This window comes from Thunnus albacares, chromosome 12 (genome assembly GCF_914725855.1).
Source record: "Thunnus albacares chromosome 12, fThuAlb1.1, whole genome shotgun sequence".
NCBI lineage: Eukaryota > Metazoa > Chordata > Actinopteri > Scombriformes > Scombridae > Thunnus > Thunnus albacares.
This window is the reverse complement of record NC_058117.1, coordinates 19,871,995-19,899,887: the sequence shown is the minus strand read 5'-3', so window position 1 is coordinate 19,899,887 and position 27,893 is coordinate 19,871,995. Positions and strand designations below refer to the sequence as shown.

At 41.7% G+C, this 27,893-nt stretch overlaps 3 protein-coding genes and 1 long non-coding RNA gene across 6 annotated transcripts; 1 reads left to right on the top strand and 3 right to left on the bottom strand.

The window, feature by feature from the left end:
- Positions 1-447: 447 nt before the first annotated feature.
- LOC122994353 lies at positions 448-12,487 on the top strand. Its single transcript, XR_006406575.1, has 3 exons — positions 448-550; positions 7,764-7,767; positions 12,463-12,487. It is a non-coding gene; the product is annotated as an uncharacterized LOC122994353 (long non-coding RNA).
- Positions 12,488-12,565: 78 nt separating this feature from the next.
- Positions 12,566-15,853, bottom strand: LOC122994351 (chemokine XC receptor 1-like). The gene is made up of 2 exons (XM_044368982.1): positions 15,783-15,853; positions 12,566-14,903 (listed from the first exon to the last, which is right to left on the bottom strand). The coding sequence occupies exon 2, from the start codon at positions 14,861-14,863 to the stop codon at positions 13,835-13,837; it is 1,029 nt and encodes a 342-aa protein (XP_044224917.1). The 5' UTR covers positions 14,864-14,903; positions 15,783-15,853; the 3' UTR covers positions 12,566-13,834.
- Positions 15,854-15,966: 113 nt separating this feature from the next.
- Positions 15,967-19,086, bottom strand: LOC122994352 (chemokine XC receptor 1-like). The gene is made up of 2 exons (XM_044368983.1): positions 17,479-19,086; positions 15,967-17,281 (listed from the first exon to the last, which is right to left on the bottom strand). Exon 2 carries the CDS (start codon positions 17,269-17,271, stop codon positions 16,261-16,263), a length of 1,011 nt encoding a protein of 336 aa, XP_044224918.1. The 5' UTR covers positions 17,272-17,281; positions 17,479-19,086; the 3' UTR covers positions 15,967-16,260.
- Positions 19,087-21,822: 2,736 nt separating this feature from the next.
- Positions 21,823-24,481, bottom strand: LOC122994350 (chemokine XC receptor 1-like). 3 transcript variants are annotated; one of them, XM_044368981.1, is made up of 4 exons: positions 24,262-24,481; positions 23,396-23,525; positions 22,640-23,170; positions 21,823-22,492 (listed from the first exon to the last, which is right to left on the bottom strand). In XM_044368981.1, exons 3-4 carry the CDS (start codon positions 23,144-23,146, stop codon positions 22,103-22,105), a joined length of 897 nt encoding a protein of 298 aa, XP_044224916.1. In that variant the 5' UTR covers positions 23,147-23,170; positions 23,396-23,525; positions 24,262-24,481; the 3' UTR covers positions 21,823-22,102. The 3 variants fall into 3 exon arrangements, with proteins under 3 accessions (XP_044224916.1, XP_044224914.1, XP_044224915.1); XM_044368979.1 differs by having other exon boundaries at positions 21,823-23,170; XM_044368980.1 differs by having other exon boundaries at positions 21,823-23,170; positions 23,424-23,525.
- Positions 24,482-27,893: the final 3,412 nt, after the last annotated feature.

Here is a 27,893-nt window from a genome sequence, read left to right as displayed (position 1 = left end):
GTCAAATGTAGTTTATAGGTGCAACTCAAAAAATAATTTCCTATGTGAACACACTTTTTTACATATGATATCTCGGTTACTGAACATGGAACACATGGAACAGGCAGACATCAGACAGGGTCAACAGCCTGCTAACACATGAGGGAAGAAATGAAAGTACACTGTGAAAGTATATACTGGAGAAGTGGACACCGAAGACATGTTGCGGTGAGAGAACCGTGAGTTTATTCAGTTGACTGTAGAGGGTATGTGACTTCATTATTGAGTTACTGTATGTAAGTCTCAATGAGAAATGACATAAAGAAACACATGTCTTCTGTCATGTTGACACAGTTCCTTAAATATTTGACTCAAAGGACCTGTGTGTAGGATTTAGTGGCATCTAGCAGTGAGGTTGCAGATTGTAACCAACTGAATACCCCTCCCTTTCAAGCGTGTAGGAGAACCTAGGGTGGCTGTGAAACTGGCAAACAACATGAAAGGCCCTCTCTAGAGCCAGTGTTTGGTTTGTCCGTTCTAGGCTACTGTATAAACATGGCAGTACAACATGGTAGATATGAAGGGCTCATTCTAAGGTAACGAAAACATAATGATTCTTATTTTCATGGGATTATACACTAATTAAAACATACTTAACATTATAGTCCATTTCTGCCAATAGATCCCCCTAAATCTTACACAATGGTCCTTTAAACCAGTTGTTCTGACGCTTATTCATGTCGAGAACCCCTAAACTGACACAAATTAGACCACAGACCACATCTGATAAGATGTTTAGCAGCTTTCACAGCTTTCAGATGTTTTATTACAGAAAGTGTTTGAAACCCATGACCAAAATAGTCATACATTCTGTCATTGTGTTACCTATCAATGGAATTATAGTGTAAATAATTTATTCTCCTTTTTGCTGGGGATCCCCTGGAACCCCACTTTGAGAACCACTGCTTTAAACGATGATAAAGGGACATGTTATTTTGGTGGCAACATTGCACCCGCTGGCTATTTTATTTACTTTTGACATGAGGTAAAGAGGACATAACGAGCACATCTACAGATCTATGTTTATATTCAGGGGCTCTACTGGAATATCTTTGCATGATTTTACAGTCTATTTTTTTCCAGTCTTATTTATCTTATACTGGCCTTTGAGGCAGCCTCTCAGTTCAGCTTTTGTCTGAAATAGGCTGTTTTAGCTCCTGTCGCTTTAAGGCCCCCCTCCAGATGAGCCCAGTCTGTTTTGTTCTACACAAACAAACAGTAGTAGTAGGATTTCACTTCTTTTTCTCGTTCTTTACTCGAAATGGAAACTTCTCAAATACATCTGTAGAGTTTTCAAGTCTGAAACTGATTCGAAATATGAGTGTACCACACCGACAACCAATGGAACAACCTTGGCAACAAAGGCATTGCGAACAATCTGACGTCAACACAAGAGGAAGTAGAGGTATCATTGCAAAGGACTCCCTAAAAACGTGGTATTTCCCCCGGGGGGGGGGTACATTACGTCCTGCATCACACAGAATTTTGTGTGCCTTATGCGCGACCTCGTCAGCTCGTATTGGGTCATCTTGTCACTTTTTGGATAAGCTAGAAAAACTGTAACCTAAAAAGCTGTTTATTAACCTAATCTTTGCCTTATCCCCAAGATTAAACCTACAGGAGACCCCACGTCTCATTGTAACTTCAAACAGAGATGATTTTTTTTTTTTGTTTGTGATCATCAATTTACAAAGACACACTTAGGTTTTTGCTCCTTGTACTGCTGGCATGGCTGCAACTGCAACTACACTTCCCTGCAGACTTTCACTTGACTGTTGATAAATTCTCAAATTGACCATTATAACATTTTGTCCAAGAGCAAAAATCTAAATTTAAATCCAAATAAACTGATCTCATATTACATGTATGTATTAGTCAGTATACCTTGCCTAATTTTCCAAGATTTAGAAATAAAGCTATCCCACACTTTGCCTTCTCATTTTCATCAAACCAAAATAATTCAGGATTTTTTTTCTGCATTCTTACAGGGTGCATGCAGGTGATCATATAAAGTAGCCTACAATAAGACTAAGTGCAATTTATTTACATCATCTCCCAGGTCACAGACCAAATACACTCCACCTTCCTCACTTACCTACTTCTATTGCCAGGGGTAGGATACCTCTTCTCAGGTGGACATAGCATAGGTTCCATACCAAAAGGTTTCTTTTCTATCTATTTGAGAGTGCTTAGCATGGAAAAATTTGGGAACTCCTCACCAAACTACATTTCAGTTGGCGCAATCACCAGAGTCAGTGCATGTTGCAACCCCTTGGGTTTCATAATTTGGATAGTGTTTGTCTAAACATGTCATTAAAAGTCACTGAAGGCCTTATCTTACATCAAGATGCTCAGCCCATACAGGCTTACAAGGCACACACAAGAATTATTTCCATGTACACATATGTGAGACCAAATATACAAATTATAGGAATATTTTAATAGAATATTATGTAAACATTCATATATGACATACATCTGCACAACTAACCTATCTCATATTGAATGTGTGTATTATTCAGTATAGTTTGTTTGATCCCCCCTACACCCCTCATATTTCACACCCTTCCTGTATAAGATTTCACTTCATGTGTGTGTGTATATGTATTTGTATGCATGTGCATGTCTTTCTCTGCTGCTGCTGCAGCATTTTATCCATCTGTGAGAGACGAAACAAAAATACAATCCATTAATAGAATAAAAAAATGCAAAGGCAAAAAGCATGTGAGGCTTGTTTACAAAGGAAACATCTGTGTAACATAAAGTTAGCTTAACAGTTAGCTAATGTTAGCTAGCCAGTAAATTTTATCCAATATTTTCATGGCACATGATATGGGACACATGTTTTGACATTCTAATGTTAGCGTGACTGGATAGTGCAAATTAAAAGTAGTAACCTACATTATTTGTACAAAACTAATGTAACTCACCCTCCATTGTGGAAAACTCATGAACATGCACTCAGAGCATGGGCTGAGATGATCATGGAGCTCACTAAAGCGTGCAGTGCTCTGTCCTGCGAAATCACGCCCATCCGAATGAAATACAATTTTTTAGGCAGTCCCAACATTGCAGACAAAGCGTTTGCGCTTTTGACTTGCTGGGAACATTTTTTTTAATATACTTCACCTCAAGTAAAATAAATGTTAAAAATAACAGAAAATCACAAAAAGCATGATATGTCCCCTTTGAATAGTTCAAGTGAATGGCAGCCTTTTGCATAACAAATGGAATGTGCAGTTCAGTATAAAAAAATGTGGCGATTGCTCTGTGTTTTGAAAGCTGCAACAGTGTCTCAGAAAATCTGCTTAAGCAATTGAGAAAAACTATAATACCACAATTTCAAAGAACACACTGAAGGCAAAAGTCTTTATTACTTTAAACTATATTGCTGTGCTTATTGCTGCAAATAAAATTTAAAAAAAACTTCCAAGCTGCTTTCACAGCTCCATGAACAATTAAGTGTTTAATTTCAGATGTCTATCTATCTGTCTATTCAGATAGTTAGACAGATAGACAGACAGAGATATCAGTACCTTTCTGAAGCTCCACAGAGACTAATGTTGTACCACCATCACCCACATTCCCATTTGGAAATGAGAAATCGCCAACATTAAACATGTAAGAACAAGTAGGAACTTTCTCGGCTCATCTAGACTAATTATATAGTGCTTTGTGAGGAGTCATTAGGTACATAATTAACTATCTATTAGTATGGAGAAAGAATCCATTCATAATATCGATACTGAAAGGACTTACTGCTCTGTCTTAACTCAATACGTATTGTTTCATAATCACTCCTCCTTATGATTAATACGAATCTTGATCGACCATCAAATATCACTTGTGTAGATCAAATCAGATGTGGTAATCTTTGTGGTGCCACCTTTCACAGCATACAATACATGCAAAATATCTCAGACTGCACTATTCTCTTCCCTGAACAGGAATTGTTTGTAAAATAAAATGTGGTACACAAGCATCATCTGGCAAAGAGTGTCAACAAACAACAATGTGCAGCTGCAAAATCCAATTAAAATTTTCTATGAAAATGGAAAACTCCTATGCAGTTTACATTGTAATGCATACAGTAGATGTACGGGGGGGTTCATGGAGGTTACGACTGTAACAAATGCCACAACCAGACAGGAGAGTCATCTTAGCGATGTATAATCTCTCTACTGTAGAGCATCTTTGCGTTTCTTTTTAGTATTCTGGACCATTCTGCGCCATCACCAATCTGTCCCATACTGCCTTTCAAGCATTTCCTGTGGGACTCATGCTGTGTTCGCAAGGCCTCTCTCTCCCTCTCTCACTCTCACACATATACACAAACACACACACACACACACACACACATATAACACGCACATGCACATACTGTGGTGACTGCAGAGGGAAGTGAGCTGTCTGCGGAGGGTTGGATTCTTGGTGCCGGTCCAAAAATGTGTCACTTGGGACACGCATGGCCTGCTGGAGGCAGGAATTCTGTCGCTAATGGGCCCCGCAGCCGTCGGCACCACCTGGGGATATGGGAGACGGGATGGATGGATGGGGGAGGATTGAGGCAGGAGGGAGGGAGGGAGGGAGGGAGAGAACAGGGAGTGTGTGCAGCACAATGTGTTGGTAACAAACACGAGGATGGTGATATGTAAATTGAGTGAGTCTATCTATCTATCTATCTATCTATCTATCTATCTATCTCTAAAATGTTGCTATCTAAAATTAAACACTTTATTGCTTTATTGTTCACTAAACTGTGAAAGCATCTTGAATATTTTTTTTTTAACTCTGCAGCAATAAAAAGGAGAGTTTCCGAATTCTATTAGACATAAACCAAGTTGTTCGCGTTCAATATGTTCTTTGAACTTGTGGAATTAATGTACTTAGAGGGAAAAATCAACATTTTTCCATGCCATGAAAGGCAGCTTATAAAAAATGTGAAGGCATAAGGCAGGGCAGGTGTTGACGATGCAAATGAAACGGATGACAGATGGAGAGCCTCGCGATTGCTCACTGTGCAGATAATGGATGGAGGTAATCAAATTCCTCAGAGGCTTTGGGACTTTCTTCAGAACTTTCCCATCAATTGCACCATCAAACGGTACCATCGTCAAATCAAGCCCCCCACCCTGCCACACACACATGCGCACACACACACACACAAACACACACACGTACACACACACACACACAGACACACACACACACACACACACACACACACACACACACCTCAAAAGAAGAGATACAAAGAAGTTACAAGATTTTTTTTTTCCTAATAGACTTGGCCGAGTTCGGTGGGTAATGTGCAAAAGAAACACAGATCTTGTACTCATATAGATACCTGGAAGGCCTCATCCCTCCATCCATAGCAAATCCAGGTGTTGTTTTATCTTCTTACATGTCTCTGGCAAAACAGCGTGTGTTTGTGTGTTTTAAGTTTTAACTATAATGTACTGCAGCTATTATAGAAAAGCAACAATCACATCAGCAGGCCAACAAAGCATGTCTGCAGGGGGAGTCTGGTGTTTCTATACAAACCCTCCTTTCATGTTCTGTGATCACTTGAAACCATAAAGCTTTCACAGATTTATTCACACGAGCTGTGAGAGTTGCTGTTACTTCAAAAAAAAAAGTGGATCATGAAAACGAGCATCTGATCTGTATTTTTCATGTTCTTACTGCAGGGAAACAGGCTGCAGTTCTGTAAATATCCCCATCAGTGTGGTGACAGCCATTTGATTTTCACAGGGCCCAGTTTGAAGGTCAGTTTAATGGTCCATTTGTGTTTTGTATTCGTCTTGCTTCAGTGGAAGCTTCAAAACAAAGAGGGTGAGACAATGCAATAAATGAGATTTTTTTTTTATGAGTAAAACATGTCATTAAAAATGCAATAAGTCTTTCAATAAGCGTGAAATCTATTTTACGGCACAACTCACATTCAAAAGTATCTATCTGTCATGCACTGAACATTATAAAAGCATTTCTGGAGAAATTAATTTGCAAACTTGGCTTCTGTGTTATCAGCATGGAAGACAAACACTGAAAATGCCAATTCTGTATCTGAAAAGCATTTTCCTGTCACAACACTCAAGAGCGGCATATTACTGCAACAATTCTCTTTCACACTTCCAGCTATGATAACAGCTTCAAGTGTCACACATATGTCTGCATAAAAGCGTAGGAGAAAGTATCACAGAGGCAAAGGGAAGAAAGTATGCTGAATATCACAAGTTTTTATGTGTCAGGTGATGCTGTTTTTTTTTGGTTTTTTTTGCAGAAACATGCCTGTTTTTTTTTTTCTTCTTTCTTCAATAAATGTGATAATTGCTCCTGCAAAATCTCAGGACAGTGCACCATATTGCTTATGTTAAAGGTGCAAAAGCATTTGCTTTGCATACCTTTTTATGCTGATAGGATAATTTTACTGGTGCAGCAGTTTTCTGACAGTAACCTACTGGGAAGTAACAGCGTTCAGTGACACCTAAATCGCAGGAAAAAATCCATGATGAGAATGTAAAACATATTGTTAGAGAAATATCCTGCACAAGCTGCCGTAAAATAAGTTTTCCATGTTGTTCCTTGCCCAACCAGATCAAGGGCACATACAGCCAAGTGAGTGTAATTAACTTTTCTGAACTCATTTGGATAATCTCTCCCTCAGTTACCTTAGCTTGTGTGAAATTCCCAATTAACTATATCCTAGCAAAATCACAAAACAACAACGCCATGTGAAATATCTTAATGAATTCCTTTGTCTCTGACTGGCACAGATGAGGCATGAGAAAGGCACATGTACGGTGAGCGTATTAGTTAGGCGAGCCCATGTGATGGTGCCCGTTCACGGCTGACGGAGCGTTGGTATCCTCAGGCATGGCTGCCAAGCTGCCAGTTTGTGCCGTCACACCTTGCTGCCTTTAAAGATTGCCCTGCAGAGACGGGGAGGGGGTACGCAGGGCCTCACGTTTTTAACAACGCACAGTCTGGCAACCCAGGAGGGTTTACGACTCAGGATCAGTGCCAAGAACTGCCCACCAGAGAGAAGGGGGTGAGGGGAGAGGGAGGGGAGGAGGAGGATGCAAGGAGATATGGGTGTAGAGCACTTCCACACATACACACACACACACACACACACACACACACACACACAGTCAGGCCCATATCAATCACATTCATGCAAGGTATGTGTGTATGAATATGTACATATATTTGTGTGTGTGTGTGTGTGTGTAAGGAGAGGCAGCTGGGTCCAAAATTGGGGTGTGTAACCAACAAAACAGTATGTCAAATCAATTCATCAAGCTTTCTCTATTACATGTTAAGAGAAAGAGGAGAGTGAGTGCACATATGATGTACCCCTAGCATCATGCACACACACACACACACACACACACACACACACTTTGCCTTTTCTCAGTAATCCACACAAATGGCAGTGGATGGCAGAATGTAAATGAGCTGGTTATTACACAGCAACGTTCATCAAGCTGAGCTGGAAAGACTTCAATGGCCCTGATGAATATGCATGCAAATTTGTTAATTAAGTTAATTATTCTGCTGAAAATTCATTTGTCTTCCCAAGGACATTTCTGCGATGATTTTAACATGTTTCCACCATTAGTCATGCACAGTGCTATTGAAAATCACTTCTGTTCACCTTTTGCAAAGTTGCGGCCAAAAAGGGGATAGAACACCTACAAATGAGGAGGAGGAGGGACGAGGCAGGTATAGAGGACAACATATCAGGGGCGTGGAATGTGGTCGGAGGTAGACGGCAGCTGGTGCAGCCTGAGGATAAGGAAGGGTAAGCCAAAAAGCATGGTCTGTAGGATATTAGCTCAGTGGGTAGAGCACTCAACAGTCTTGCCAGTTCTGGAGGTCCAGTTCTCATTGGGACCATCCAAGCTTTTCATTCACAATACTGCAAAGCACTTTGTTATATTATGTTTAGAGCTGCAACAATAAATCAATAAATTGATTAGTCACCATCTATTGAATTAAACGCCAACTATTTTGACAATCGATTAATCGTTTTGAGTAATTTTTTAATGTCTTTAAATTTCCAAATTCTCTGATTTCAGCTTCTCAAATGTGAATATTATCTGGTTTATTTAGTCCTCTATGATGGTTAACAAAAATATCTTTGGCTTGTGGACTGTTGATCGGGACAAACAGAGACATTTGAGGACATCCCCTTGGGCTCTGGGAGGTGATCAACATTTTTCACCCTTTTCTGACATTTTATGGTTATGTTATGTTAGAAACAGATGTGGATAGAAACATATCATCTGATGTGGGGGAAATACTCTGACATACAGTTTATGATGTATGCTTGTAAGAATAACAAGTAAATGAGTAAATAAAAATGTTCTGAGAATACAGCTATTTCACTTTGTCAATGGTCCAATCTGTCATTTTTGGCCACATAAATGTAAGATATTATCATATATAGTTTGTGATCCATTAAACAATAATAGTGCATAACATATACTAAGATATTTTACTTTACTAAAGGCTAAATGTATAATTTTTGTCCACGTATTACAGTCCTATACCCCCATACAGTGCATAATGTTGTTTAATAACATAATGTTATGTGTCATTACTAAGTTAGGTGTTTCATTAATCTTAGGTCACATTAGATTAGGTTGTGGACAGAAATATAACATTATTGTTCTTACACATACAGTTTCTATGCAAAATAAATACATAGATAAATGAATACACAAATAAATAAACATATAAACAAATCTTCTGGTTATATAGCTATTTCACTTTATTAAGCTGTAATGAATCTGTAATATTTGGCCACATACTCATATTGTTACATTATGTTATGCATTTCTTTCTTGCCAAATGTAATTAGGATTCTGAATGCATAGCCTACTGAATTTCATGAAAAATTAGCCCTTCTCCCATTTTATGTTATTGTACTGCATTTTCTACTGTATTTTTGCATTTATGTGTTTTAAATGAAAAAGTTTGTTGGTGCATTGTTGATGCTGTATTGTCAATTTTCCTGTTTTGTGTTATATTTTGACGTTGCATGGTGAAACCAAAAATAATTTTCCAGTGCGGAAAGTAAAGTTCCTTCCCTCCTTCTTTCTTTGTTATTTTATGTTATGTTACTACTGAACAGATGTCAATAGAGATATATCATCTGATGTAGAGGCAGAATTACCAAAATTAAACATGATAAAAATAAAATATTCTAAGATCCGTCTCTGTCATTGTCCTCCAAAATTCCTTAAAACAACCAAAACAGATACATGAAATACTTTGATATGAGTGACATTAAAAAGTGAAAGTTGCAAAGTGAGAGCAGCTGTAAAAAAAAAAAAGAAAAGAAAAAAAAAGCGAAGATACAAAACAAGCCAGATGGGGAAATTTTTGCAGGAAACATCAGGACACACTGTTTGATACATCAAATGGCCAGTCTTACAAGAGGCAGCTAAGTCTTTGCAGTAGGTCTGAATATCCAGATGTTTGATTTGTTAATTAAGTCTCCATGGCAGTTAATCCCTGTGTTTTTCTATCTGATAACAGCAGGTGTAAGTAGAAGAGGATAGCCCTAAAACAGAGAGATCTGATGGTCGTAGATATGCAGAGACTGGCTGCATTTGTTCTTTGTGGGTGTGTTTGAAAACACACCGGTTGCCAAAAAAAGTTGTTCGCTCAAAAAAGAGAAACATGAAAATGCTTTCAAAGCAGTGAAGCTCTTTTGTAGGGACTGATAATCTCTTTGTCACTCTATAAGAACATAAGTCTCTATCTCAATTTTTTGTGTCTGACTTGGAGAGTACATGTGATTAAAACAAGCCAGTCATAATGAAACAAGCAGCATTATGCTGATACTCATGTCCCCTCTAGTGGAGAAATGTAGTATTGCAGTGGCAAAATACAGGCCTAGATGCAGCATGAGATATGGGTTTTCTTTAAAGCCTATCAAATGTATATTTTTTTATAACAGATTTCAAAACATGACATCCTCCTGGATTTATGTGATGTGTGTGTGTGCATGCGTGTGTGCATTTATGTGTGTTAAGGGTGTGTTAAACAGTGAAACTAATCCTTTTTTACAACATTTTACTCCCATGACAAATTTGATCAGGATTAGGTGCATTAGTGAAATGTCATACATGCCAGTGTATTTCATACGAGGATTAAGTCATCTATATTTGTTCAATAAAACAGTTGTTTTTAATGATAAGGCTGACACATTTAATCGATTTGTGCGCATTTCCCTGACAGTCCAGATTAACAAGCAATAAGGCTTTATTAGCAACATGCACAAAGTACACACATTTACACATTTGCAAGGCATCAATTAAATTCACATATGGTTGGAGTAATTATCATTATAGATAACTGGAATTAAAGGGAGATATCAGTGTGAGAAAGGAGGGTGAGTTGCCCTGGAGAAAAGAAGAGCAGGGAGTGAATGTTAGGGCCAGGGAGGGCTAGTATCCGAGACTATGTAAGAAAACAACAACAGATGTTTAGCTTGTGGCTAAAAACAGGATTGAACAACAACATCATTTGCTGAGAAAATGATCTGGGGAAAGAGATTGCACTGACTTGAAGATAAGAAATGGGATTGTCTTTTTTCTCTGTGGTCGAAGATGTTACTAATTCTTAGCCCACACTTCCTGCATACTGTTCTCTATAAAGTACATATTAAAAACAAAAATCAGAGGTTTTGATCACTTCCTTTTCTGAGACTCTGAAAGTGCTGATGAGTCTTAAAAATCATAAATGGTTTCAACATGAGGAACCATATGCAGGATTTTTGGATGGCTGTTCACCAAACTGCAGTACATACTTTCAATTTTCTGTCTCTGCTTGAATCTTGCCTTTTATAAAGACACATTAGAGACTAAATGAAGGTCATTATTATTGTTGACTTGTACACACAACATCATTATAGCTACAGTATCAATTTTCTTTGTTGCCATTACACACACACAGATGATATCACGCACAAAATCCTCTCAGTGTCTGCCAGAGAATGTGTGAGCACACCCGTGACTGCTCTGCCCTTGACTTGTATCCATTCATCCAAGCGTGCTGGATGGTTTAGTTAATTAAGCTTAATCTACCCCCAGAGACAGATATGAGTGCTGTTACAGTGGCCCACTGAGCTGTCCCTATACACTCCTCTCTGGACCCCCCGTGGAGCTATCAGGGCCGCGCTACTCAACCATGTTCAAGTACACTGACAGGGCTCAGGAGAAGCAAATTACATGTAATAGAGTTAAAAGATTTGGACCACAAAAAGGGGTGAAAAAAGACTGTTGTAATATTTTAATTACTGATATAATAATGCGGCAAAGTTGCTCTACTGTTGGAATTCTTGAGTCAAATAAAAGCAAAAGAAATGGACTGCTGAGCTGGATATACTTGACTGGCTATGATTTTAATCACAAATACACAGTCTGTTATAGATTATATTTTACGGATCCTGCTGCTGAGAGCTAATTTGTTTATTCTGTGTCACATGGACAAGGTCACTCTAGAAGGAAATGGTGGCCTAATATACTGGCCAGACCATGTATGTATAAAAAACAAAAATGAAAGAAGAAGAATGAGAAGAAGAAGAAGAAGAAGTTAATAAATTAACCAGATTCAGAATTGCTTTATTTGCGGTTACAGTGGATGCACAAGGAACATTGCCTGGTTAATTGGTGCTTGTACATAGAGAGACAGACACAGGGGCTAAACAGATGTGGACCAAAATACAACATCTGATATGCAGCAAATACAGTGTGTAAGTAAAAAAACAAAACAAATAACAGTTAAACCATCTTGGGAATATAGCTATTTCACCTCAGATTGTGTATATTTACATAAATTAATAAAGAGTTTAATCTACAGATGAACATTCAGCAATTTGTGTTTAATGGATCACAATTCAAAACATACAGGCTTGATTTACTTACAAATATTATTTAATCACATCGTGCAATAAAACATTAATTATACAATAAATGTTAGATATAAATGTTGGTTAAGTTTGTGGACCACCAATGCCCTGGAAAATATTGGCAGCTATTTCTGTGCACAGTAAGAAACAATTAAAAAGTAATTACTATCACATTGATATCAAGGCATGACATTAAAAGTAATATTAAGCAAAATACTCATAAATCACACAATTTCACAATTGTAATTCTTTTCTTTTCTTTTTTTAAATTGACATCAAGTAATTAATACCTGTTTATTATTATTATTTTTTATTTTTATTATTGTTGGCATCTTGTGGATTGATTTGTTCAGTGCTGTTAAAGGTGCAGTGTGTAGAATTTAGTGGCATCTAGCAGGCAGACTTGGCAGAAATGGAATATAATATTCAGTATGTTTTAATTAGTGTATGATCCCATGATAATAAGAATCATTGTGTTTTCGTTACCTTTGAATGAGCCCTTCATATCTACATATGGAGCGGGTCCTCTTCCACGGAGCCCGCCATGTTGTACCATCATGTTTCTACAGTAGCTCAGAACAGACAGACCAAGCACTGGCTCTAGAGAGGGCACCGCTAGATGCCACTAAATCTTACACACTGGTCCTTTAAATCATCGTACTTCTATTGCTAACTTGCAGATTTTTAAAAAAACACATATGGAGTCTTTAATTATGTTGCACATTCTGTATGCTGTGGTTAATCATTTGATACAAATGCTTCATTTTCAGGATGAGACTCGAATTTTGTTTCATTAGAGAAGGCACTCTTCCTCTTGCTTATATAGCCCAAAATTTGAGTAGTTTTGCTGCTTCCTGTATCTTGTTTCATTATGTATCATTTTGATCACCTCTAAACAAACCTACAAGAGTAAGTTAAAGTTCTCTGTCAAATGATTCATCAGCGTTATTGTTCCTAACTGCTCTCTGTTACCTCCTGTCCTGGATTCTATCAGAGTTTAGGGTAACGTTAGCAGCTCTATCGTGTTCTTTAGTGGATTCGGGGAAACTTAAGCTCCCACCAATGTTGGCTAAAATAGCATTATGTTTGCCAAACACATCATTAGTCCAAGTCCTGGAAGCCTTTTCTCTAGTAACATAAGTGAAAGCATACTCTTGGAAAATGAGAGTATTTCAATATTTAAGCTAAGCAGCCAAAATGTTAGAAAGAAATAACTCTATTAACTAGTTATACTCTGCAATGCAAGAACAATATGCTGCTTTTTTATTTCCATGCCTGCAGCTTTAGCCTCAGTCTTTTAGCACAATATCATTTACACCAATCATTAACCCAAGCCCTGGTTTGTGTCTTTCATGTATTATCATACATTTGGGTCACAGATGTAACCGGTGAGGGTATTCTGGGTTTTCAAACATCAACAGTTAGCGTAATCTTTTAGAGAAACCCATAGACACAAACTGGGGCTAATTTAACTACTTTTCCAAGATTCTCCTTTTAAAACGAGTCAGATGGCCGTTTCAACCAACTGAAGATAAACTTAATTATCTAGCTAGCTACAGCTGATGAAATTTGCACTTTTCTGTCATTTCAACACTCACCAACTAGAAATCAGGAGCCTGCTTTTGTCTTCCTCTTTCTGAAATCAAGAATACATTGTTTTTAAAAAATTAATAAGAATTTCAAGTGGTAGCATTGGTTTCATTGTAAACTGCATTATGTATTGTGCAAAAACTGAAAGCTTGACCAGCATAGCAACAGCATCTAAATCTAACAGGGTTGGGTCTTACTGAACATTAATACAGTCATTGGGGTTTGAGATTAAATAATAAGTGTGATCATGGTTGATTATTCAGTGAATTTTGCTGTTGGTCACACGGAGGCTTGTTGGGTCACAGAGGTGTCTGTCATTAAACTCAACTGACTCTGACTCCCACCTCTTCTTTGGGATGAAATGTTACATGGCATGGGCAGATATCTCCTAAACCTTTGTGCTCCAAATATATAGAACAGTGGGTTCAGGCAGCAGCGGAAGTAAGGCAGTGTGTCAATTAAGTACAGCCCATTATGCATTGCCTGGCTCCAATTAGCTGTGATGTCCAGTACACCCAGCATCTCCAGGGAGATTATAAAGATCACAATAGTATATGGAGCCAAACAAAGGAAAAAACCAACAGCTATTCCTAGTGTCAGCCTTGAAGCCCGGTGATGTCTGCTTAACCTGCACTGCTTGATAGTTATCCACATGTGCACATAGCAGAATGTAATGATACTGAGGGGTATGACAAAGAGAACAATTTCAATGTAGATGGCAAAGAGCACCATAGAAAATGACATATGTGAACCATATAAACACTCTATTTCACCTAATTTGTCATCTCTGGCGCCACTATACATTGATTCCATCATGCTTACAGCAGCACAAAACAGCCATATCACAATGCTAGCAACAAGAACACTGAATTTTCTTGGGTGGTAAGCAGACAGACACGAAGTGTGGACCACGACAACATAATGATACAGCGTCATGGCAGTGAGGAACAGGATGTAGCTGCTGAATCCCAGGGAAAAAGCTCCCACTATGACTTTACATGCCCAGTCTCCAAAGATCCAGGGATGGAGTAGAGTGTGGACCCAAAAAGGCAAGGTCATAGTGAAGCAAAGGTCAGAAATTGTGAGTTGAACATGCAAGATGTCAGACGTGGTCTTCCAAGCTCGTTCCCTCAGAAGGACCCACAAGAGGAAGCCATTCCCAGGCATGCTGAGGCAGAAGGTAAGGATGCAGCATGCAACAGAGAACAGATGAAAGGCTGATTTCATCTCATCATGATGTGCCACAAAGCCGCTTTCACTGTTGTTATAGTGGACTGCATAGCCATAGTCGTCACTGTTAAAGGCCATTGTTTACTTGTTGAGTTGTTGTGAGGAAATGACAGTTTATCTGATAAAGAAATGTGGATATGACATTGATTCTTTAAACTGCTTTAGAATCAGAATAAATTTATGCACAATTCTCACATGAATTATTAAATAAATACAGTGTATATGTCATGCCTTTTAAGACAATGTTAATGGAAAAAAATCAGTGGAAAATCAAGTATATGCACTGCTATGGATATGGAAATAATAATAATATGAAAACCTGAGAATATCAAATCAATGCCCAAAAATATAGAATGAAACACACATGCTCCAACCCAGTGATGACATTATACTGACAGCATATTTTGTTTCAGGTATTTAATTGACATCAAGTTGGCCTACCACACAGGTCATAGGTCAGTGTGTCTTAATAATTGAGTGAAATTTGATCAGTACTTGTATAGCTCAGGGAAATCAATACCAGGGGGCAGTGCTTACACGGAAAAGCAGAACAACTCTGATCACCAGCATATTTTGAGGAAATGGAGAATTATGTCGTCATTTTTTAGCTGTTGCAAATAAGATTAATGTCAGTCTATTGTTCTGCAACTTTGATAACAATGTCGCTATTTGATGTTTGTTAATAAAGACTAATTCATGGCAGACACCTATTTCATTAATATACATGCACGTACAGGTTTGCCTGTTCAGTGTATTTAATTTTTTTTCCCCATCTCGGACTTTTATTTCATGTTTCAATTCATATTCTCAAAATTTAATTAAATATTGTCAAGTTTGATTCCAAATTCTTATATTTTGATCCATATTCTTGAATTTTGATTCCAAATTCTCAAGTTTTTCCATTCAATTTTTACATAAATAACTTCGTAAAATGAATGAATAAATGAACAAATGTGCGATAATTCAGTGAAGTGAAAAAATGTCAAAGAGACCTTACCCTGCATGCAGTGTCACTAGAGGTACTGCTCACTGTATGTCTCAGAAATTTTTTTAGCTAATCTGATATGGTCAGTTTCACTCTGTCTGGAGTTTTTCCGGAGACAAGCACTTGCATAATTCAAAATCTAACCTAGTATCCTGCCACAACAGAAAACAGAAAAAAAAGAAGAAGTGAAAACAACTAGACTGGATTTTATTTAAATATACATACCAGCACAGGATTAGTCATTCAAAAAAGCTGTAAAATGCAGCAGTGTAAGCATTCTCATATATTATCATACATAGTGACGTGCTGTAGCTTTTTGAACATATTTTCACCATTTCCTTGGCACATTTTTAAAAATTTAGATTTAAAAAAGAAAACTAATTACACTTTACACTTTACAATGAATAAAACATGGGTAAAATTAAATACAAACCATATCATACAAGAGCATTTACAGATTTAATCAATGTTTTCTTTCAAAAGTGAATGTCTATTTGATTTGTAACTCCAGCATAACAGCAGAGTTTTGTGGTGTAATAGCTGAATTGCCAGTAGCTCTCTCCCTGTTCCTCCTCTTGACATTATCACAATGTAAAATATGCATCAGATGTCTTCGCAACTTTTGTGAGAGCATGTAGAGCAGAGGGTTCATACAGCAGTGAGAATAAGCAAGTATACGAAAAATGGTATAGGCGATCTCGGACTGTTTGATTGCATAACATTCTGTATTTGGTTCATACAAAGTTTCAACAAAAAGAAACAAATTGTAAGGTCCCCAGCAGATAAAGAAGACTGCAACGATACATAACACCACCACCACAGTCCTGTACCTTTTTCTGTTTGAAGCCTGCAAAACTGTTTTGAGGATGGCAGAATAACAGAAAATAATGATGGCAAATGGGACGAAGAAGAGCAGTGACACTTGGAGATAATAGCTCAGGTTAATATCAGAACTCTCAAGGAGAGCCTCACACCTGTGGGGGTCCTGCTGCTCACTCACATTGAGAACATCACTCACGGATGCAGCGATGCTGATGACCCAAGCAGCTACACAGGCACCCACTGCACACCTTGTCCTTTTTACAGGTTTGCTCGGCCAGTTGTTCAACACCACTGTTATGAAACGATCCACAGTCATGGCAGTCAGTAAAATGATGCTACTGTAATAACCAGCAAAGTAAGCTGCAGTCAGAAATTTGCAGGCAAAGTCACCAAACATCCAGTAGTGCAGCTGATAGATAGCCCAGAATGGAAGGGTGACGGTGAAGACCAAATCTGAGCAGGCCAGGTTCAGGACAAACAGATTTGTGACATTTTTCAAGTCCTCGTAGCGGAAAACAACACATAAGAGGAGACTGTTGCCTGTGACACTGAAGATGAAGATCAAAATGAAGAAGGCAGCACTGATGGTTGCAAAGTGACTTAAATCATCATCACACAAATATACCACTTCGTCACCGTAGTCCAGACCTCCACCTCTCACTGTGGAGTTGTTCGCCATTGTAGATTTTCTGGGAAACAAGAGCACAAAGCTAAAATTGACTAAATGTCATTAAGATTGAGCAGATGTCTATAACCTTTCAGCAATTTCTGATCTCCCAAAATGTAATTCCTTATAAAGTATTAAAAATATGGATAGCATTTAACTACTTTGCAAGTTACCCTAAATTTTATTGAGAGAAGTTACAGTAAGTGCCAAGCCACATACCTTGAACGTCTGTCAAGTCTTGTGCTGTTTTGCAATGTGATGGAAAAGTTGGGTTATAAGAGAGCAAACTCAAGGTTCCTCTTTTTGTTTCACGTTAAGTCAGAGACAGTTGCAATTTGAGACATTACCTAGAAACATCAGCGAGGGTTATACCATTTAAAACAGAGACATGCCCATGGTTTAACATAAATGGGATCTGACTTTATTCCATTGTAAATCAAGAAAATAATGACATTGTCAGGTAGAAATACACATTAATAACAATATAACTGATCAAAAGCAAAATTATTTACTTAAAAAGATTCAAAATATCTCCTGAAAATGTTGAAGGTGAAAACATAAAGTAAAATGATTTATGTAAAATAAAACAGTTAATCAAAGTGAAATATGTACAGACATATTGTTTCCATATAACATATAATCAAGTTATCAACATGCAATCTAAATCATATGTATATTAACATACTTATGATACACAGAGTTCATTGTTAATCATAACACAGACAGTTTGATAGAAAGTACATAAGCTTACTGAACTAAAAAATAAAAAAAACAAAAATGAAATATGGATGAAACTGTACATTATATATCACTGTTGTCAGATGAAAGCCTCACACATGTAATATTTCAGCTGTTACAGTAAGGAAGTAATTGTTGTTTGACAACTGTGCAGGCTATTAAGTAAATATAAACAAGACTAGTCTTGTGAAACCAGACAATCAGAGATCTTCCCACCTACTGATCGTATTGGGATTTCTAAATGCAAGGTAGTTGCTTGAACAGAGGCAAGAATGGCCGCTAACAAACCTATGCCCCTTACATTTTATCAAGGACACCCCCCCATTCTCTTCCATCATGAACTGCATGTCATCACCCCAATATGAAGAACCCCTCTAAAGAATTTGGATTGGTTCTGCAATGCAGATTTTTTTTTTTTTTTTTAAACTCTGTAATTGTTTCCATCCAGTTATAACAACGAAAGCTGGGAGATTGTCCTCAGTCTCTAGTTGAGCAAAGTGTTTAGACACTGACTGACTAATCTGTGAGCTCTGTGAGTGGTGGTTTGAGCTAAAGGCTAACATCAGCATGATAACATGCTCACAATGATGATGCTAAAATGTTGTTGCTTAGCAGGTAAATTAAGTTTACCATGATCATCCATCTCATGTATTTCTCATTGTTTTCTGTGTTGTTTGCTGTTTGCAGCAAATGCAGTGAGAGCCTGTTGTCTATAGTTAAGGTGCCCACATCAGCAGTTAAACTGCTCTGTGCTGGCTGTGCCATTTGTTTTCCTATGGGGAGAGTAGTGGTGCCCAACTAGGCAGAAGCGCTGCCCTTGGTGTGGCGCACCGCTCGAAATTGCCACTGACCGCTCAAAACTCAAACGATTTCAGCTTTGACCTCAGTTGCCTCTGACCTTTCAAAACATTACCATCGAGATAATAGCTGTATGTGATGTAGCAAGAAGCGACACACTCACACTCTGTGTTTCTGATTCTCCTGAACTCTATAACACAACATTAAAAACTAATGCAACTGCCAGGTCTTTCTTTTGCAATAAACTCAAATGCATCGTGCACAAAACAGTCTGCAACTGCACCTGATGGCATCAGGCTATACTTTGTGTACTTTTTGATGACGTTAACCTGCAAGTGTTTTTCCCTGGGTTGTGCTCTGTGCCCTACCTTGCAGTGAGTGAAGAGCAAATTTCTTATCATCTGGGGTCCGTTTCACAAAGCAGGTTCAACAAACTCTGAGTCTAATCCTGAACTCTGAGTTGATCTACTCTGAGATAAGAAACTCTGAGTTTCCGGTTCCAGAACAGCTGATTTGAGTCAGTTTATTCAACTCGGAGTAGTTTCACCTGGAGTTAAGCGCGTGCACCACAACTATAAAAAGCCAGCATCAATGGAGCCCCGATTCAACGAGTCACCATGGCAACGGGGAAGAGGAGGGTTGCGTTTTTCGCCCCACCAGAATTAGAAATCTTAATGCGATAATACGGCGAGTTTGAACATGTTTTCAAAAAGAAGTGCAACACCGCTGCAGCTGCAAAAGAGAGGGAGACGGCGTGGGAGAACATCGCTGCTCGGGTCAATGCGTAAGTTTAAATGTAGTCCTTTGCAATCACAATAATATTACAGAGGAAAACTGCTTGATTGGTCGCCTATTAATTTATTTTATTTAGGTCCAATCCCGCGAGGGAGAAGCGCACTTGGCAGCAGTTTAGGATAAAATATAAAAACATTGTTCAAACAGGTGAGACCTCGGCATAATCTCATGGGGGTACCTCATTTTGATCATTTTTTACATTGTAAAGTAAATATTAAGTGGCTGTTTGACTGTGCAGTTGTTTTATCCCCAACATAATGCTGGTTTCACACACATAAATGTCTTCTCATCTACATCATGTTCTGTTAAATAATTAATCCTATTTAAATGAACACAGACTTCTACTCAGCCAACAGAAAGAAGGCAGATGTCCGTAAAACGGACGGTGGTCCAGCACCGCCACCTCTAACGGAGGCAGAGGAGCTGGCCCTAAGCCAGAATTTAGGAAGGCCAGTGGCTGGCCCCGACACTGTACAAAAAACTTCCGTTTGCAAAGAAACGCAGCGCAACATACAATATCTGCTGGGATGTGAGAGAATTGATTACGATTAGTTATGTTGCAAATGTAAGGACGGTTTAGGTTTTGTATGTAGATGATGGGCTGTGACGTGAAACGGTACCGCTCAAAAAGATAATTGTCTGGAAATGCTAGAACATCTATGCGTGGTCTGATAACCATCTCTCAACGAATATTTAATTCTCTGCGCAGTAATGCTGCACCTTCATCCACGGGATCGTTATCAAAAGGACATGCCATGTTAGTGAAAAAGTCGCCACCTACTGTGCCTAATGGACTTCTAATATACTGACTCTGATTTTTTTTAATGATTTTTTTAAATGACAGACGGCAGAACTAGGCTACGCCAAAACTCGCCTGCTGACTGAATGAATAAGGAAATCAAATGGAGTGTGTGGCTCTGAAAGAGGGCGGAGACTGAGAGAAACTCGAGGTTCATTGAGAAAAACCTGGTCCCGACCAGGTTAGGTTCATAGAGTCTGTTACTACGGTAACTGACCAAGAGCTTAAGTTACCCCTCTCTGTGAAACAGGCTAGAGTTATCCCTCTTTCTCTGGTTTGAGTTACCTCCCTTTTTGAAACGGAAAACTCAGAGTTTCCCTCATTTCAGGGTTAACAGACCCTGAGTTTTCACTAAACCTGCTTTGTGAAACGGACCCCTGAAGGCAGCTTTACAGAGACGCGTTTCATCGCAAGTTGGCTTGGCTTGGCGGCATGGCTAAAGCGGACTGACCCGGGCTAATGGCAAAATCTTAGTTATTAGTTAAGCTTGTTCTGCTGTAGTTTGTGTTTTATGCCATTTAGTAAATATTAGCATACTAATATGGTAAACTACAAAACGTAACAAGTTGCCTGCTAAAAGCATGTATATATGTTAGTATGCTGATGTTAGCATTTAGCTCAAAGCACTGCTGTGGCCTGACTTTCACAAAGCCACTGTAGACTCTTATAACAAATATAAAGATCATCAAAACTGAATGTTGAAGGCTTACGCGTTCAGTCTGACTTGAGTATAGAGAGCCAAAGTCCTGACCATAGCTACAGTTTCACTATCTTCTGTGAGTCAATGCAATCACTCACTTTCAGAAAAAAATTGAACGTGTTCCCACTTTTCATATTTTAAGACAAATTGGTGTCCTCTACAGTGATTACTATTAGGAATTGATACTTTTGCAATTTTAACAGAGTTAAAAAATAAATTTGTTAGTATATACATCTCCCACAAAAAATTAGCAGTGCAGATACTGACATCATTGTAACAGTTTTGTCCACATCCATAGTGTGCCACCAACGCTCTCCTCTCCTGTCATTTCTCTGCTGTCTAACAACTTTTTTAAAAATTATTTGTCATCTCTGTCTTGCTATTACTCTGGACTTGCCTTTTTAGCCTCGTTGACGTAGGGCTTGTGGGAAATGGTGTTTGTTAAAGGCTGCTGAATGATGTTACTGTTAAACTAAAGTCCTCATCTAGACATGGAGAGACCTAGAGATTGAATAAACCACGTAACATGCTTGAGTTGATCCAAGGCTTGTTATTACAAATGTCAAATGTGATTTTAAAGGACCGGCGTGTAAGACTTAGTGGCAGACCTGGCAGAAATGGAATAATAAAAATAATATTCATAAATATGTTTTCATTAGCATATAATCACCTGAAAATAAGAATTGTTGTGTTTTCGTTACCTTAGAATGAGCCCTTTATATCCACATAGGGGTCTACATAGCGGGTCCTCTTTCACAGAGCCTGCCATATTGCACCACCATGTTTCTACAGTATCCCAGAACTGACAAACCAAACACTGGGTCTAGAGGGGAGTTTTTTGCGAGTTTCTCAGCTACCGAAGGGGAGGGTTAGGGCAGGGGTATTCAATTAATTGCAATCTGCAACCTCACCACTAGATGCCACTAAATCTTACACACTGGTCCTTTAAATGGTTTTCCTTCTTCTGTAACAGAACCCAGAAGTTCAGGCTGTACTTCGACTCTCTACATCAACTACATGGAGAACTCTTCACCACTAGTTAGAGATGTGATTGTGAGTCGGCTTTGTCTATTGTGGAAGCTGGTGTTTTTGCGACCCCAGCTCTTCAGCATTTCCTTCAAGTGGTTTTTAAATTTAATCCCGACAAACACATAAAACACAGGGTTAAGGCAGCAGTGTGAGTAGGCAAAAATTCTGCCAATATAAAGGGCATACTGCAGTGCTTTGTAGTTATCACAGCTGTTAGTGATAAGTGGTGGTTGCCACCGATACAATGAGTATAGAAATGTTGCTATATTGAAAGGCGCCCAGGTTACAAAGAAAACGACCACGAGAGTAAAAATGAGTTTTAGGGTTTTGTTCCTTCTTCTTTGGGCAGTAGGACGCAGCAGCCTGCACAAAATCTGAGAATAGCAAAAAATGAATACCACTGAACTCACTATAAAGAGAGTATTTTGCTCATAGATTACCGACGGATGCCATGATTGACAGTGATTCTGGTCCGCGTCATTGGTAAAGATGGAGGCTGGACTGGCAACCAAGATACTCACTGCCCAAACGATGACAGATGCTAGGACACTGTAGAAGCCTTTGGTAGACACAATGTTAGACAGAGGATTCATGACAGCTACATAACGGTGAGCAGTCATCAGGATGAGGAGGATACCACTGCTGTAGTACCCAATGTAGAAGACAAAGACGACTATTTTGCATGCAGGCTCCCCTAAAGTCCATTCGTGCATCATGTGGTAGTAGGCCCAAAAGGGCAGACCTGCGGTGAAGATGAGATCTGACACAGCCAGGTTCAGGATGAAAGCATTGTTGAGGGATTTAAGATTCTCATACTTGGCCAAAATCACAATGACCAAGATGTTGCCGAGCAGACTGAGGATCACCACAATGGAGAAGAACACCGGACAGAAGATTGCTCCAAACTCCATGATGCTTGTTGCGTCGCACATTTCATCTCCATAGTTATTATCATAATAGTCTGTGGGTATGTCAGGGGAGATGGCGCTTGTAGTAGCAGTGACTGTAAAATCTTTATTTGTGGCCATTTCTCTTGAACTGAAAAGGAAAATCTAAATAAAAAAAAAAAAATGTGTTATAGGGATAAATCATACAGGTCAAATTACACAGACTTAATTATACAGAAGTGGATAATTACATAATGTGTTTCACAGATTACTTTAAAAACATCATTGGGCAATAAGATACAAGACACACGACTACAGTTTGTCTGGGACTATGGTTATCTTAATATTTCAATGGATCAGTTCACTCAAATGACAAAAATTGTATCAAACCTGATTTGTTAAGACAAGTGTGTGGTACCTGTCAGTGATGGCAATACACCTCCTCAACTATCATCAGAGTTGGATTAAAATATTGCTGAATCCGTAGAAGTATGTGACATCACCTTTCTCTCGCTGAACCCTGCAATCAAATCAGTGACAACACAGAGAAAACAAATAAAAAAAATCTCTGATTTGAAATAACAGTACAGTAATGTAAAAACCCATAGGATCCCCTCACAGGCGGTCTTGGGTGTGACCCCTACTCAAAAATTATCTTACGGGTATGCATTTTAGCATTTTTCACAGTAGGCTATAAAACATAGCATCATATCATATAAACAAAAAGAACCATATATTTAGGGTCTGACATCTGACTTTACTCCATTCATATGACCCTGCCATATTGACACTTACTGCAGTGAGGCCATAGTTGATTTTGAATGCACTTAGAAATACATTATTTTGATAAGCTATTGCCCTAACATTTAGCTGATGCAATATGCTTTTCTAAACATCAGTGTTATTTTAGGACATTTATCAGTAAATTTTTCTTAGTTTTTTTTGTCTTATTTATTTTGCTGTGTTCATGCCCCACTTTTGTTTCCTCTCAGTTGTCTTTGTGTTGTTATCAGGCTGTGGCAATGTCACTGAGTTGTATTGATTTGAATTTGCTGCCAGAGTGTGTTCATGAAGGAATCCAACACAACATAAAAAAGGTTAAGAAAATTTCAGCTATTCAAGATATTTAAGCAACAATCCCTCCATAAAAAGTGGTAGCATTACTGTAAATAACACATAGTAAATTTTAACTTCACTATTGTCATGCAAGACACACGCTATAATAAATGACTGAGAAATATGGAAACATACTGTACCTGCACAAAGGCTGTGAACACACCAGAGTCCTTCCTGAAAATATCTATAAAATCTCAGTGAACTGGGAATAGTTCCTTAAGTATCAACCACAAAGGTGAACAGCCACTGGTTTCAAATCATACACGTGACAAGAAAAAATTTCCCCTTTTGTCAGACTCGGGGAAGCAGGAGTGTACCCAAACGCAGAGGCTGGAATGCAGATATGAAAAACTTTTAATTGTTGATGGTCACGGACAGGTAAACGGGGCTGAACAGAACTAGCAGAAGGAACAACACAAAACGATCCAACAAGGACTGAACAGAAAACCAGAACTTAAAGAAACTGAACTAACAAGGAGATGAGGTGCAGGTGGGGAGATGGGTGGAGAACTCGAGAAGGGAATAAACATACAGGGAGCTGATTGGCTGAGGACACACAGGGAGCGGGGCAGGGCTGACGAGGCTAACACAGGACAGGTGTGGGGAAGACAGCAGGGCAGGGCTAACGAGTCCAAATGCAGGGCAGGTGTGGAGGAGTACATGAACACACAAGGGAAACAGAACAAAAACCCAGAAAACAAACTTAATGCCATCTACACTAACCCATCCAAAACCAACCACAAACACAAACCCAAGCACACAACCCAACAAACCAATGATGCAGTCCTCCAAAACCCACAAGAAAACCCCCCATGAACCGAGGGACCAAACAGACGTGCACAACCAGGAGACCCCACAGAACACAACATAAGACCAAAAAAACACCTTAAGTCCAGGCAAGATATGACAGAACCCCCCCCCTTAAGGGACGGATCCCAGATGTCCCACAAACACCACCAAGGGACACAGGATGGACGGCCGACGCAAGACGGGGGGAGGAGGAGGCCAAAACTGACAGTCCATAGGCCATGAAAGAGCAGGTAGCTAGGGAAGTGGCGCAGGGGTAGGTAGCCAGAATGCAGGGAGCAAAGGAGGTCGTGCTCAGGAAGGGCCAGGACATGGGGAACCAGGAAGATGGTGCACAGGCAGATGGCCAGACAGGGGCAGAGCATAAGAGTCCAGGTGGACGGCCAGGGGGCTGGACAGAGGCAGAGCCATAAAGTTCAGGGGGACAGCCTGGAGGCAAGACAGATAGGTGAAGTCGCTCGGGAGGGCGGCCGGATGTGAAGAGCTTCTCTGGTGGTTGGGCTGCAGGTTGGCAGCGAAGGCAGAAACCCTCCGGTGGTTGGGCTGCAGGCCAGAGGCAATGGCGAAACCCTTCAGGAGGCCGGGCAGGGAGCCGGCGGAGAAGGCGAAGGCGGGACCCTTCAGGAGGCCGGGCAGGGAGCCGGCGGAGAAGGCGAAGGCGGGACCCTTCAGGAGGCCGGGCAGGGAGCCGGCGGAGAAGGCGAAGGCGGGACCCTTCAGGAGGCCGGGCAGGGAGCCGGCGGAGAAGGCGAAGGCGGGACCCTTCAGGAGGCCGGGCAGGGAGCCGGCGGAGAAGGCGAAGGCGGGACCCTTCAGGAGGCCGGGCAGGGAGCCGGCGGAGAAGGCGAAGGCGGGACCCTTCAGGAGGCCGGGCAGGGAGCCGGCGGAGAAGGCGAAGGCGGGACCCTTCAGGAGGCCGGGCAGGGAGCCGGCGGAGAAGGCGAAGGCGGGACCCTTCAGGAGGCCGGGCAGGGAGCCGGCGGAGAAGGCGAAGGCGGGACCCTTCAGGAGGCCGGGCAGGAGGCCGGCGGAGAAGGCGAAGGCGGGACCCTTCAGGAGGCCGGGCAGGGGGCCGGCGGGGAAGGCGAAGGCGGGACCCCTCTGGAGGCCGGGCAGGAGGCCGGCGGGGAAGGCGAAGGCGGGACCCTTCAGGAGGCCGGGCAGGGGGCCGGCGGGGAAGGCGAAGGCGGGACCCTTCAGGAGGCCGGGCAGGGGGCCGGCGGGGAAGGCGAAGGCGGGACCCCTCTGGAGGCCGGGCAGGGGGCCGGCGGGGAAGGCGAAGGCGGGACCCCTCTGGAGGCCGGGCAGGGGGCCGGCGGGGAAGGCGAAGGCGGGACCCCTCTGGAGGCCGGGCAGGGGGCCGGCGGGGAAGGCGAAGGCGGGACCCCTCTGGAGGCCGGGCAGGGGGCCGGCGGGGAAGGCGAAGGCGGGACCCCTCTGGAGGCCGGGCAGGGGGCCGGCGGGGAAGGCGAAGGCTGGGCGGAGCCGCTGAAGAAGAGGATGCTGCTGCAGACTCGGGGGGCGGAGCCGCTGAAGAAGAGGATGCTGCTGCAGACTCGGGGGGCGGAGCCGCTGAAGAAGAGGATGCTGCTGCAGACTCGGGGGGCGGAGCCGCTGAAGAAGAGGATGCTGCTGCAGGCTCGGGGGGCGGAGCCGCTGAAGAAGAGGATGCTGCAGGCTCGGGCGGCGACGCCGCTGAAGAGGGGGATGCTGCAGGCTCGGGCGGCGACGCCGCTGAAGAGGGGGATGCTGCAGGCTCGGGCGGCGACGCCGCTGAAGAGGGGGATGCTGCAGGCTCGGGCGGCGACGCCGCTGAAGAGGGGGATGCTGCAGGCTCGGGCGGCGACGCCGCTGAAGAGGGGGATGCTGCAGGCTCGGGCGGCGACGCCGCTGAAGAGGGGGATGCTGCTGCAGACTCGGGGGGCGGAGCCGCTGAAGAAGAGGATGCTGCTGCAGGCTCGGGCGGCGACGCCGCTGAAGAAGAGGATGCTGCTGCAGGCTCGGGCGGCGACGCCGCTGAAGAAGAGGGGGATGCTGCAGGCTCGGGCGGCGACGCCGCTGAAGAGGGGGATGCTGCAGGCTCGGGCGGCGACGCCGCTGAAGAGGGGGATGCTGCAGGCTCGGGCGGCGACGCCGCTGAAGAGGGGGATGCTGCAGGCTCGGGCGGCGACGCCGCTGAAGAGGGGGATGCTGCAGGCTCGGGCGGCGACGCCACTGGTGATGCTGCAGACTCTGGAACGGGGGGCTGGCGCAGCTCCGGAACAAGGGATAGCTGCGCCGGCCCAGCAGGGACGGAGGGCCGCTGCACGCCAGCAGGGACGCTGGGGGGCGGAGACTCTGAGGCGCTGAGAGGACAGGCCAGGTGGCAAGGTGACCCAAGGAACGGTGTGGTCGTCTGCGTTGACGACCGGACCTCTGGTTGGCGCTCCGAGGGCCTCCCAGAGCCAAGCGGGTGCCCAGGTAGGGGTTTTGGGTTGGTGCTGGCTCAGGAGTGGCAGGCTGCTGGCTAGCTGGCTCCTTGCTAGCAGTCTTAGATGCCTGATAATAAAAGTACTTCAGCAAAGTCATCTGAGCTGGAATGTCCGGAGTGGAAGCCGAATGGCAGTGCTGGTGGTTGGCAAGCTTGGAGGCCCGTCTGGCTGATCGAGGTCCCCCCAGTGCCAGACGGGTTCCTTGAAAACAGTTTGTCTCTGCTGGGTCCATTACTGGTTGGATCGTTCTGTCAGACTCGGGGAAGCAGGAGTGGACCCAAACGCAGAGGCCCGGAATGCAGATATGATGAAAAACTCTTTTAATTGTGGATGGTCACGGACAGGTAAACAGGGCTGAACAGAACTAGCAGAAGGAACAACACAAAACGATCCAACAAGGACTGAACAGAAAACCAGAACTTAAAGAAACTGAACTAACAAGGAGATGAGGTGCAGGTGGGGAGATGGGTGGAGAACTCGAGAGGGGAATAAAC